Raw genomic sequence first — 13,511 nt, forward strand, 5'->3', positions numbered from 1 at the left:
ATGCAGGTGGAGCAGACCAGGACACAGGCCATGCCTCCCCCAGCCCCCACGCCCGCTCACCTCATCCTCTACAAGGGCCCGCCGCTGGGCGCTCCAGCTGTAGTCAGGGTAATGCGATATAGTCGTGGCACTGCCAAAGTCACAGAGCTTGATGGTCCCTTGGTTACTGAGCAACAAATTTTCCACCTGCAGAATCCCAGAAGACATTCCTTATGAACTTGGGCTGCAGAGACCCCGGCTTGGGGGTTGCTGGAGAGACGGGACGGGGCTCCCCAGAGCACAGTGAGGAGCCTTCCACAAACAGGAAAACACAGTTTTGTAACTTCTTTCTGTACCTTTTAAAACACATAACTCAGAAAAATAAAAGGAAAAAAGTTAAAATCAACCGCAAATCAAAGATAACTCCAATCAATAATATACACAAAAAAAGTTTAAAACAGTTAGAACATCAAAAATTAACATGCCATTTTAAAATCACTTAACCGGGGGCGCCTGGGTGGCTCAGTGGGTTAAGCCGCTGCCTTCGGCTCAGGTCATGATCTCAGGGTCCTGGGATCGAGTCCCGCATCGGGCTCTCTGCTCAGCAGGGAGCCTGCTTCCCTCTCTCTCTCTCTCTGCCTGCCTCTCTGTGTACTGTGATCTCTCTCTGTCAAATAAATAAATAAAATCTTAAAAATAAATAAATAAATAAATAAAATAAAATCACTTAACCATGAATGTGCCTCATGCCGCTGGAACACAACTTAACAAAGGTTAAGACCACAAGTTTTATACCACGTGTCTTTTACCGCAATACGAAAAAAATACAGTTAAAAAAAAAAAAAGCTGTGGGGTGCCTGGGTGGCTCAGTGGGTTAAGCCTCTGCCTTCGGCTCAGGTCATGATCCCAGGGTCCTGGGATTGAGCCCCCCCTTGGGCTCTCCACTCAGCAGGGAGCCTGCTTCCCCCTTCTATCTGCCTGCTTCTCTGCCTACTTGTGATCTCTGTCAAATAAATAAATAAATAAATAAATCTTTAAAAAAAAAAAAATTAAAATCACCCAACATATCAAGAACCCAGGAAGAGGGCGCCTGGGTGGCTCAGTGGGTTAAGCCGCTGCCTTCGGCTCAGGTCATGATCTCAGGGTCCTGGGATCGAGTCCTGCATCGGGCTCTCTGCTCAGCAGGGAGCCTGCTTCCTCCTCTCTCTCTGCCTGCCTCTCTGCCTACTTGTGATCTCTCTCTGTCAAATAAATAAATAAAATCTTTAAAAAAAAAAAAAAAAAAAACAACCTAGGAAGAAATCAAACAAAAGATATACAAAACACCTCTACTCAGTAAACTATAATTGAGATAAACTCTTCAAATCTAAAAGCGACAAGGAACTGGACCATATTCTTAACATGACAGGCACATATCCACTGCGGTCGCCCCAAGGCAGGCCCCAGTCTATGGGCCAGGATCATCTCTGGCCACTACCGGCTTCTGCATGGCCTGCACACCTAGGTGGTTGAGGAAACTTCCCTTCTGTGACATGGGTGCTGTGACATGGGTGCTTCCTGCATGGCCATGCCAGCCTGCTCCTGCAGCCTGGTATACTATCCAGCAAGGCCAGCATGCAAAGTTGACATGTTTCAAGTCGGGCCTTTTATAGGAAAAGCCTGTCAAGCTCACACTCTGGGAGACAGTCAAGGCAATTTCAATCAGATTCTGGAAAGGTTTTGGGGTGGAACCTGACAAACTAATTTAAAAATTCACATGGAGATACAAATAGCCCAAAAGAGCCATGTGGCCCCCAAGAAGCTCCATTAAAGAAGGCAAAGGAGCACAGGGAACAGGACCGACAGCCCCATAGGACATCCGCTGGGCGCCAGGCCCACGTGAGGTCACACAGGCACAGGACAGCCATCCAGGCAAGGTCCTGGACGGCCACCTACAATGGACCAAGGAAGACCTGCCCTGACACGCAACGGTGGACTCCAGGTGTCTCCAGGACAACATGCCTGGGGGGTGTCAACTCCTCAGCAAGTCACAGAAGCTCCCCATGAAACAAGGAGCACTCCATCAAAGACACCTGCCACTCAGGGCAATGATGCCAGCTGTGGTGTGACCACACGGGGCTCCAAGAAACCCAGCAGGAAATGACACCTCAGGGGAAAATCAGGCAAATTCTTCCACAAATTTTTCCTCCCCAAAGAGGAAATCCAAACCCCAACACCCTTGAAAAGATGCTCATTAATGGAAGGAAAATCCAGCTGAAGTCCATAAGCCACACCCACACCGTGTGCCAACACCAAGGGTCGTCAGCAAAGCACAGGCACAGGGGCCTCGATGCGCTGCCGGAGGCAACATCCCATGAGGGTGCAAGCACCTCCCATAGCCAGAGCACAGACAAGAGCAACTCAGGAAGCAGGCGTCAAGCAAGTGAGCCGGCTCTCAGAACACACGCACCCAGCGAGGGCCTCACCAGATGGCCAGACCTTGGAGCCATAAGGCTGAGCCAACAGCCAGACGCCAGTGCTACACTGTGGCCTGCAGTGTTGGACGGAGCCATGCAAAGGAGCAAGATAGGAAGAAAGACACGTTCCCCATGGCTTCTGCCATCCCCCATGTCACACCTGCCCCTCTGTAGAGTGGCATGCGACGACTCCCACGGACAAGCCACGGAGACTGTGGGCCTCTGGAACACAGGGCACTGAGAAGACAAGGGATGTCCAAGGCAGGCCAGCTTCAATACAGAGTCTTTATTAGTTTTACCCTCCTGGAGTTCCCGCTCACCAGCACATGCATTAATATGCAAACCAGGAGTCTTCACACCACATGAAAATCCACCAGCCATCCGGTAGAATGAGGAAGGCCCCTCCAGGCAGCAGGGAAGGGATGGCTGGCATGTGGGCCTGCAGCCACCCAGGCACCTTCAGGACAGTCATTCCTGACCCCAGTCTTCTATAAAGGGTTGGGGGGGCACCTGTGAACCTCTCAGGTTCAAGGAACAAAAGGAAAAGTTCAGGGTTGTCTAAGGTTCAAGTCTAAACAAAGATGCTGCCCCCCACACAGGGTGCCAGTGCCTCCCTGGATGCACGGGAAGAGCCCCCCTGGCCAGAGCCAAGGAGGAGAGGGCGCCATTCCAGGCCCACTAGGTGAGAGACACATCACACCTGAAGAAAAATCTGGGAGAGCTGGCCACAGACCAGACAAGAGATGATACTAAGGGATCGTAAGGTTCTTCAGCAAATACAACCTGGTCCCTCAAGATGTGGGCAGAGTTAGGATGGGAGCTGCGTGGATGCCCGGCAAGCTTCCCCAAGTCTGGACTTCGCCAAAGACACAACAGGGGAAATAAAAAGAAGGCCAGAGAAGGCCCCTGCAGCACATACAATGTGGAAAGACCACCAGAAGAACAGAGGAACTCCTGCTACTCAAAAACTACCTGATGGACAACAAACAAGAAAGAGAAAAGGAAAAAACATGTTGCCTGAAGAAAGTACTGACTCCATACACAGAAAAAACCACTCCATTTCATTAACAGTCCGGAAAAGGGAAAATCACGGCACACTGCCACTCCCCACAACGGGCACCCTGCTGGGGCTTCTCAGAAGCACGGTTCCCCAAGGGAAAGCAACCTCTGAGCCCAGGGTGGGCTCCTGCAGAGCCTTTGCCTGGGGACGGATCGTTGAGGGGCAAGGGCATGGACAACCCAGAGGGGAAGCAATTCTCCTCCTGACTCAAGCGGGTGGAAGGAAAGGAGCCTCGGCCATGAGCACCCCAGAGTCAGCTGGAGGGCAGGTAGGTGAGGTGACGGGCACAGGAGGCACAAAGCCCCAGGCCCAGGACACTGCAAAGCTGACACAGAAAGAGGGCTCAACCCTGCTTCAATGGAGAAGCTTCCGGAAACCTGTTCTAAAACTACTACATCCCTCTTCTCTGGAAAAGCCATCACAGACTGCCAGCCAGCTGGACACCCTGACCAGGGGCAGGGATGCAGGCCTGCAGGACGGGCAGGACACAGTACCTTGAGGTCTCTATGGATGATGGGTGGCTTCTGTCTGTGCATGTGCTGTACCGCTCTGCATGTCTGGTAGAAGATCTTCAGAACAGTATCGCACGAGAGCGGCCCTCTAGATTCCATTTTCTTTAAAAATTCCACCAGCTGCCCTGGAAGACACAATCAGATTCACATCACCACAGAGCTAGAAATGCTGCCCCCAGCCCGGCAGCAAGCTGGGCGGCCCCCCGCCACCCCTCCAGCCCACTGCAGCCACCCCTGGAGCCCTGAGGCCGAAGCCACACATCCAGAAAACCCCACGGAGGGACCACCACCAGGATACAATGAAGTTCCAGAGCCTCCTCCCCGAGAACGACACCCACGCAGCATATGAGCGCCAGCCAACAGTGCAAGTGGTGTTCATGGCGGACCTTGGGCCTTGCGCGGTCAGGCACAACATGATAGCTCCAAGCACACAGATCCTGGACACAGACACCCTCTCACAGCACTACCTTTCCAAGCCCGTGAGCAGTAAACCTCAGTCACCACACATCCCTCACTGAAGGTGCAGACTGTCTGCGGACAGAGTGTGGCCTGGCAAGTGTGCTGGGGGCTCAGACCTGCCCAAGGGGCTGGGGGCCACAGACCCTGCCCTCCCTTGGGGCTGTCACCTGGAGGCCGCTTCCCTGCAGCTGCTTTTCCTTGTCACTCTAGCCCAGGGACCTGCCATCCTCGGACCCAGAGCAGGGAAGCCAGGAGACTTCAGTACAGGGCCCGCTAACTCTGCCACAGGCAGGGTGATGGCTTCCTCTGTGACCACGTGCCACCTCTCCACTAGGAACACCACGTTCATGCCCCTAGTGCCTGCCTCTACAGGCTGCCTACACACCACATGTCTCAGTACTCTAACCCTAACCCTACAGCCCTGTTCCTACCTCCGGCCCCCTGCCCAGAGCCTCTTTCCAGAGCCCACCCTCTCCTGCATCTGCACTGCTCCCTCCTGGCTCCAGGCCCCAGCTCCTTCTGTCTGCTGGGCACATTGCACCACAGGGACCCATCCCCTCCATGCAGAATGAAGGTTGTTACCACCCATACAGGTCTCATCTCCTGCCACTCCCCCACAAGACTCCCCTCCAGCCACAGGCCCCAAGACCTTTGCACATGCCGTACTCTCAGATAGAATGGTTTTCCTCTCTCCTTGCCTTCAGCTCCTGGCTCATACATCAGCTTTGAGGGAGCCAATTCTGCTCAGCCTAGAAATGTGCACACCTTTTCCCCAGACACATGGGGACTACCCAGTCCCATGTGACACATGGGACTACCCAGTCCCATGTGACACATGGGACTACCCAGCCCATTTGGATTTTGCTTGGGGTCTGTCTTCTTTGTCTGGGTGAGGCACTGAAGCCCCATGCCTGCATGCAGTCATGCCAAGGAACGCGGCTTCTAAACGTGAAGTGGATTCTAACTGTTCTGCAGATGGCAGAGTGGTGGCTCAGGACCTGCACACTCCTTCCCAGTGACCTATCTGCCGTGGAGTCTTCACTCTGATGGTCCATCCAACTCTGCCCGCCAGCCCGCCTGTCCCTCACTCCACCGGATCAAGCCATTGTCGCCCTCTCCCAGCCACGCCTACATCCCACCCTTGCACCCCAAGCTCAGGCAGGACAGGTGCCCTCAGGAAATAACAACCTGCTCCTCCCCCTGATGCAGGCAAGGCACAGGCCCCACAAGGCATTGCTGACGGGTCCAGAGCAGGGGTAACACATGGACGGCCATGCTGCCTGGGGTAATGGGAATGAACCAGGCCATGGCAGGGGCATCACAATACCAGTGCTTCAGTGGCCTCTGGTGTCCAGTGAGAATTAAGAGCAATCTTTTTAAAAGTAACAACCCTAACAGTGGCAGTGCTCCTGGAGAGGGCATGGTGGAGGGCAAGATTGGGGGATAAGAGCCAGGGAAGGGTGGGGGACTGTGTGCATACATCCAGGCCCTCCTTCAGTGGGACTGGCGTCTACATCCCTCCCTAAGATTCCCTCCACCCTCTACCCCCATGCCCCTCAGCACCTGCCCTGCAAGCACCCCGAGCATCTTGTGCTGCTCCCAGACAAGCAATCCCAGGCCAGCGCCAGCCTGAAGGGTGTGCTTGGTGGATCTGCTCCACACAGAGCACCATGCCGCCCCACAGTGCAAGTGCTGTGAGCTACCACTGCTAGGCCCCAACCCTGGGGCCCCGGTGAACCCAAAGCCTTCGAAAACCCAGAATGAATGCAATCCAGAAGCATGCTAAGTGCCCCGCCGGGGAATGGATGGCATGATAAATGAACCAGAGACCTGAGCTGTGGAAAGTGAGGTGAGGCATGTGCAGCATCAGCAGCAGAGCCCCCGGGGCAGATGGGAAGCCATGTGCAGCCTCACACGTGCTGCCCAATACATGCCACTGGGGCCCCTACATGGCACCCCCGCCAACAGGCCCCTGACAGCCCTGTCCACAGGCTCGCCGGGCTCACAGGCCGGACATGCGGCAGTTCCGTGCACCAGCATTTGTGGTCAAGGACAAGTATGCGTCATGAAGGGGGTGCTGGCGGAACATCTTGTGGTGGGGACCTAAGGGACCCTGCGGAGCCCTGAAGAGAGAACAGGTAAGTGTGCGGGCATGAGAAGATGCCTCAGGTGGCAGGCCTTTCTCAGAAAGGAAGCCCCATTTGGAGGAGCACCTCACTCCCCTGTGCTTAGACAAGGATCCCTACCACCGAGGGATTCCTTGCCCTGGCTTTGCCACTGCCAGCCACCCACCTCATGCTCAACACTTCTGCCCCCTGCCTGCTTAGGCATGACTCCTCCTGGGTGCCTGGGCTCATGGCCCCCACCCTCTCCTTCTGTGAGTACACCTCCCGCCCACGCAGCTCTTGGCCGGGTGGCTGTGGGCCGTAGGCTTCCTCTCTCCCAGCACTCATTCCTGGTGACCGAGGGCCACATGCACTCTCCTCATCACCCGATGGCTCCTGCCTCTGGCTCCAGGCCCTCCTGGCAAAGCCTCTGTACCCGCCCCACGCCTCTCTGACAATGTGCACTCTAGTCACCCACAGAGACTGTGAGCTCCAGCAGGGCAGACGCTCCCCACGTGGGTAAGCCCTAATCCTCGGTGGAGCAGATGGACCAAGCCCCTACCACAGGGACCAGGCACGTTCCGCGCCTCTGCTCTCTTGGTACCATCCACAGATATTCACACGACTACTCTGCCCCTGGAACTCTCTGGAAGGCCCCTGGGTCCCTCCGACCCCTAAGAACACAAGGAGTGCCTGATGCCACTGGGTTGTGTGCCCTCAAGGGCCACAGCAGCAAGCCCGCCCTCGCTACTACAGCTGAGTACTCGAACCCGTGACACTGCTGCGGTTCTGACCCTAACAAAATGTTACCTTTGCAGAGCTCGGTGAGCAGCAGGAACTCAGCCTGCCCAGTGTCTGACTCCTCTTTCCCTACGGACGCTGCAGAACAAAACTGGACAATATTGGGATGGCCAGAAAGTTTTTTCTGCAGGTGTCTTGTTAAAGGAGAATGCGTAAGTCTGCACATTTAAAAACAAATATACATACGATATTAAGACACTAGAGTCAAAACGTTGAATGAAATTACCTTACAATCCCAGCACGTTGGGGCAGAAAGATGGAGAGCCAGTGGGGGCGACTAGAAAGGCAGGTGGTGGGGTGGGGGTGGGGGGGGAGGCGGGATGAAGACCTCCGCCATGCTGGCAGCACACACCTGACCACGGGCCAGGCAGGACAGCAGGCAGAGGGTACGGGCAGCGTGTGGGAGGCCACGAGCACTGAAGGAATCCACCCAGTCTCTGCAAGGCGAGGACCCGTGGCTCAGGCAGCCAGCGGGCTCACGGTGACAGAGCTTCGAGAGAGAAAAGAGAACACATTCTGACAGCAGAGGCCAAGACCCCCGCAGAGGGAGAACGTGTGCCAGAGTGGAGAACCAGCAAGAAAAGCCCCACACGTCCAGCGTCCGTGCTCAGGGCGGGGTGGGCGGCTAGAAGGGACATGGGAGGTCCAGAGGAACCAGGCCTTGCAAGGGCCCTGGCGATCGCCGGAGTGCAGCTGGTGGCTGGGCGCCATGGGCCACGTCAGGTTCCTTATGGAGTAGAGGGTAGGGAATCGGTCCCTCTGTGGGCACAGAGACCTTTTGGGTCGGAACACTTCCATGCCCAAAGCTACAGAGCCTCCTGCTATTACCCTGGGAGTGAGGAGCAAGGCAGAAAACTCCCGTCTATTGAGAACACCCCACAGACAGGTCCAGTGAAAGCAGAAGGCCAATTTTAGTACACTCCGAAGGGCACCAGAGCAGCCTTGCAGCAGCCAGCACCCACAGCATGAAGCAGGCCTCCCTAGGTGCCCACGTGTGCGTGCAGTCCCAGGAAAAGGATACCATGAAACACACTTCCTGGATGATGGCTCTGTTCTTTTCCTCTTCATTAGACAGTAATCTCTGTATCAGGAAATAACAAACGAGAAGAGATTAAGGAGTGTTTATCTTTCTAGTCTACACCCAAGAGAAGAAACACAGTGCCACCTACAAGCACAACCTGCTTACCCATATTTAATATCTGGCCTGTGTAAAAACCTGACAGAAGGTTAGAGACCCCTGAACATGGCCCTTTACGATCCAAGGACACAACAAAAACTAAAAATAGGAAGCTTTTCTCCAAATAGGCTAGAGCAAAGTAAAACAACCAAGGAAAATGGGAGAAGACATTCACAGAGATGTGGGCCTACGCTCCCGATCTCCAAAGTCAGTCACGCCTCAACAGCATCCCACAAACCCCACATACACCCCTCAACCCTGTGAGGCCTGCTGTGCACCCCAGGGTGCACACAAGCTATGCACACACATTTCACACCAGTGGCTTTCAAAACCCCGCTATCTGTGGACCCCTCATTTTGGCACTTGGCCTTGACGTCACCCTGTGCCCAAAGTTGGAAGCCACAGCTCTGAGTCCTCTAGAGCTGCTGATGGCTTCCCCTCAGAAGGAACAAACGGACAGACTGTAAAAAAGAAACATATACTACATAATGGGAATAAATCTCTGGAAACAGTGCCACTTAGAGATTTCCTTAAAGTGATCCAAAAACCCACATAAATGTCATCCTTTATTACCTTTAAGGCATACTCTCTGCCACTTCCCAGGTCTTGAGCTTCATATACAAATGCAAACCCTCCTGAAAATTAGAAAGACAGACATATCAGTTCAGTACTATGACTTTATTTGATAGTAAGCTTTACAAATATCTTCATTAAGTAGTGAAACACAAACTGGACTTGTGGCAGGCAATTTTGTTTTCCACAAACATAATGGCCCTAATTGATATGATCCTGTCTTTTAAATATCCTGCTTCAGAGACAGGAAGGAAACCAATGTAGGAACAGAGATCAATGAGGAAAAGAATGGAGAAAATCAGTAATACCAGAGCCTCTGAAAGCCAAAATTCTTTGAAAACAAGAAAATGAAACTGATAAATTCTAGACAGACTGATCACAGAGGGAGCAAGAGCAAGAAAGAGAAGAGAGGACAAATCACCAGCATCTAGAATAAAAGAGGCTAGCAGTGCCCAAAGCCCCCCAAAACTTTCAAGTACATCTAGTACCCTACATAAATATAAAGAATTCTCCACAAATTCTTTTTTTAATATTTTACTTATTTATTTGACAGAGAGACAACCAGAGAGGGAACACAGGCAGGAGCAGAGGGGAGAGGGAGAAGCAGGCTCTCTGCTGAGCAGGGAGCCCCATGTGGGACTCGATCCCAGAACCCTGGGATCATGACCTGAGCCAAAGGCAGCTGCCTAAACTGAACTACACAGGCTCCCCCTTCACAAATTCTTAATTCTGAGTACAATAAAATGTCGGCATAACAAACCCAACAATATATACAAAACATCATATATCATGACTGAATAGAGCTGGTTAAATATTTGAAAATAATGTAATTCTCTTGTTTTCAGAATTAACTTGCTTAGCTTTTACTAGGTTTGCAGGGTGGAAAATTACATCTTGAAACGAAGACCTCTCAGTAGACTAGCAACATGAGGCCGCTCGCTAACCTGACAACAGGTGTCTACAAGAGACTCACCGGCAGCCTCATGCCAGTGGTAGGAGACACTATGCTTCTCCTCACAGCAGGAACAGGGTGAGGACAGGTGCTCTCACCACTGCCACTCAATATCACTTGAAGCCTGGCCAGTGCCATCAGGCAAGAAGAGAGATAAAAGGCATCCAGATGGAAAAGAAAGAAGTGAAAATGGTTTCCTTTGCACACAAAGTGGTTATGTTGATAATATTGTGACATCTATCCCCCCAAAAAGCTACTATAACTAATAAAGGAGTTTAGGGTAATCATGGGTTATATGCACAATTCAAAAATCAACTGTATTTCAGGGGCGCCTGGATGGCTCAGTCGGTTGAGTGTCTAACTCTTGATTTCCACTCAGGTCATGATCTCAGGGTCGTGAGATCAAGCCCGAGGTAGTGCTCTGCATGGAGCCTGCTTAAGATTCTCTCTCCCTCTGCCTCTGCACCATCCTCCCCCATCCACCCCCAGGCAGGACCATGCGCACGCTCTCAAAACAATTATATTTCTATATGCCCTAGAGATTTCTTAGACTTAAGAATGGAAGTATGATCCACAAATGAGAACATGACAAGCAGACTTCTTCAAAGTAAAGAACTTCTGGTTTTTTAGATACACCACTTGAGAGAGTGCGAAGTCAGATGCTTAACAGACTGAGTCACACAGGTGGCCTAGCTGCACTTTCAATCACAGGCCCAATAAAGGACTCCATCTAGAAAATATAAAGAAAATCCAAAACGGAGTAACAAACTTTTGAATGGGTGGACTATGTAAAAAGTTCACCAAAGATACATGAGTGGTGAGCAGCACATGAAAAGATGCTCAACGTCATCACCCATTAGGGAAACACACACTTTAAGGAAACACACCTGTGTGCGTCTAATTAGAAGGCCTCAGTGTTTTAAACAGATCATACTCAGTGTTACTAGGATGTGGGTCCACCCACATCCTAGTAGTGAGGCTTCTACCCTGCTTGTGGGAACACAGCGTGGTAGTTTCTTCCATGGGTAAAGGTAAGCTAGCTCAACAGCCCTGTCTGTCATCACGCCGCTGGGCATTTATTTACCTACGAAAAATGGAGGCCACATCCACACAATGACTTGTACACACAGGGTCCCAGCAGCTTCATGTGTAACTGCCCGAACCATGTCCCCATTAGCGGTGAACAGACAAACCAACCATCCCTCCATAGAACACGACCCAGCAATAACCAGGACGGACTACTGTTCCCACAGCAACATGGAGGCAGAGGGGACACGTGATCTCCCTTACAGAGAACTGTACAAAGTACTAACTCATCTGCAGCAACAGAAAGCACATCGGGACTGCCCAGGGGAGGAGGGTGCAGGAAGGAAAGGTGTGTAATGGGGAAGGACAGACACTGTGGAGGTGAGGGATGTGTTCACTGCCTTGGGTACAGCGATGGGCACACAGGTGTATACGCACTGGACACGTTTAATGTGTCTGACATCTACATGTGCACATCGTGTCTCATTTTTATCTCAACAGACCTGCTAAAAAAAATAAAACAAGTCCATATAAGAAAAGAGATGAAAGGAAATAAGTGAAAATCTGTGTAACAAAAATAGAAAACAGATGGATTCACTGGTGAATTCTCTGAAACATTTAAGAAAGAACCAGCACAGCAATCTTGCACAAAGTCCTTCCTAAGTGACAGGAGAAAATAGATGCCAACCCATCATGTGAGGCCACAGACACAATCACGATAACGAGAAAGTACTTGTTAACACAGATGTCAGAACCATCAGGAAAATACCAGCAGAGCGAGTCGGGCAACACCCAGCAAGAACAACATTCTATGACCAACAGTGGTTTGACACCAAAAAACAGTTCCTGTGGCAAAGGACACAAAGGACAGGGAAGGCAGACTCCTCAGACACACGGAACTCATCTGTCACTCAACAGACACACGGAAAGCATCTGTCAACATGCAAAAACACTCATGACTCTTTTTTTAAAGATTTTATTTTACGAATTTATTTGACAGAAAGTGTGAGCACAAGCCGGGAGACAGAGGGAGAGGAACCAGTCTCCCTGCTGAGCAAGGAGCCTGATGTGGGACTCTGGGATCATGACCTGAGCCGAAGCAGATGCTTCACCGACTGAGCCACCCAGGTGCCCCTAACTTTTCAAAATAGTAACATGAAACATTCTCGGCAAAGAGAGGGAATGTCTTCAATCTGACAAGTGGCAACTACAAAACCCTGCAGCTAATGGGAGCCCTAATGGTGCTTTCTGATCTCGGGACCAAGGCAGGTCTGTCTGTGGAGCACTGTGATACCTCCCACTGCAGACTGTCACCAGCACCAGAAAGCTAGACAGACAGACAAACAGCATAAAGATCAGAAAGGAAGAGCTAAATCTGTTATTTACAGACAACATGACTATAGGCAGACAGTTCCAAGGGCTTGACCAAAAACCTCTAGAACCAAAGAGCAGCCTCAGCAAGACTACAAGGTTCTCGGGATGCTCCCCCAGCCTATTCACAGGGCCTTCCCCTGGAGCCCTGCAACCCCACCTGGGGCACCCTGGCCCTGGTCACTGGCCACACACACACACACACACACACACACACTCAGGCTCTGCTCTGCACTCCTCCCTGGGGGCCTTCTCTGACTCACCCCGCTCCAACCACCTACAGCCAATTTTGTTCCCTCTTCCTAATGCTTTCTGACTCCTGATGCTGTGCCACATGTTCCATTTGGAGATTTGTTTACTGCTCTCCCACTGGCACCCAGAACAGCATCTGACACACAGTGGGCAATCACAGATCAGGACAACAAAACCCTAAGTGAAAAGCATCTTCCAATGTTGAAACACATTACCTTTGGAACATTCAATGTCCCGGCAGCAGCGTTACGTACCGCCGTTGGACACACGCTTGTAGAGAAAGTAAAGACAACAAACAGGAAGTCCACAGTGGTGGTGCCTCTGAGGAGAGGGAGACACAGTCAGGGTACCGAAGGTCAACAGAGCCACTCACAGTGTCTGTGATGGTTAATTACTTTGTAAAAGGTCTGGAATCAAAAATGATCTTTGAAAAATCAACATCCATTAATTCTGGATAGTAAGAACACAGATATTTGTTCTATTACTCTACTTTTCTTTGTTTTTGAAATTTTTCCTAAAAGAGAATTCCCAATTTCAGGACCTGTTCTGTAGCTGCATTAACCAAGACTGTGTGGTGCTGGGGAGGAACAAATTCAAAGCTCCCAATGCAACAAAACTGAAAAGTCCCAAAACAGTCACATAAATGTGCCAAGTGATGGTTCACAATGGCACAAAATCAACTTGGTGGAAGCATGTGCAATGACCAGTGCAAAAAACCAAAACAAAAGCCTGGGTGGCTCAGTGGGTTAAAGCCTCTGCCTTCAGCTCAGGTCACGATCCCAGGGTCC

General features: G+C 51.4%; 1 protein-coding gene across 4 annotated transcripts in view; it reads right to left on the reverse strand.

The window, feature by feature from the left end:
* GAK (cyclin G associated kinase) overlaps positions 1-13,511 on the reverse strand; it is a 55,697-nt gene that overhangs the window by 34,570 nt on the left and 7,616 nt on the right. For 3 of the 4 annotated variants that reach the window (XM_032333523.1, XM_032333522.1, XM_032333524.1), the window contains 5 exons: positions 9,123-9,184; positions 8,394-8,453; positions 7,382-7,496; positions 3,990-4,132; positions 61-186 (listed from right to left, as the gene is read on the reverse strand). In XM_032333523.1, the coding sequence (XP_032189414.1) occupies positions 61-186; positions 3,990-4,132; positions 7,382-7,496; positions 8,394-8,453; positions 9,123-9,184 (506 nt within the window). Of the gene's footprint in view, positions 1-60; positions 187-3,989; positions 4,133-7,381; positions 7,497-8,393; positions 8,454-9,122; positions 9,185-13,511 lie in introns of those variants that run through there. The other variant, XM_032333525.1, reaches the window with a different exon arrangement.

Source organism: Mustela erminea, chromosome 2 (assembly GCF_009829155.1).
Source record: "Mustela erminea isolate mMusErm1 chromosome 2, mMusErm1.Pri, whole genome shotgun sequence".
In the NCBI taxonomy this organism is placed as follows: Eukaryota; Metazoa; Chordata; class Mammalia; order Carnivora; family Mustelidae; genus Mustela; species Mustela erminea.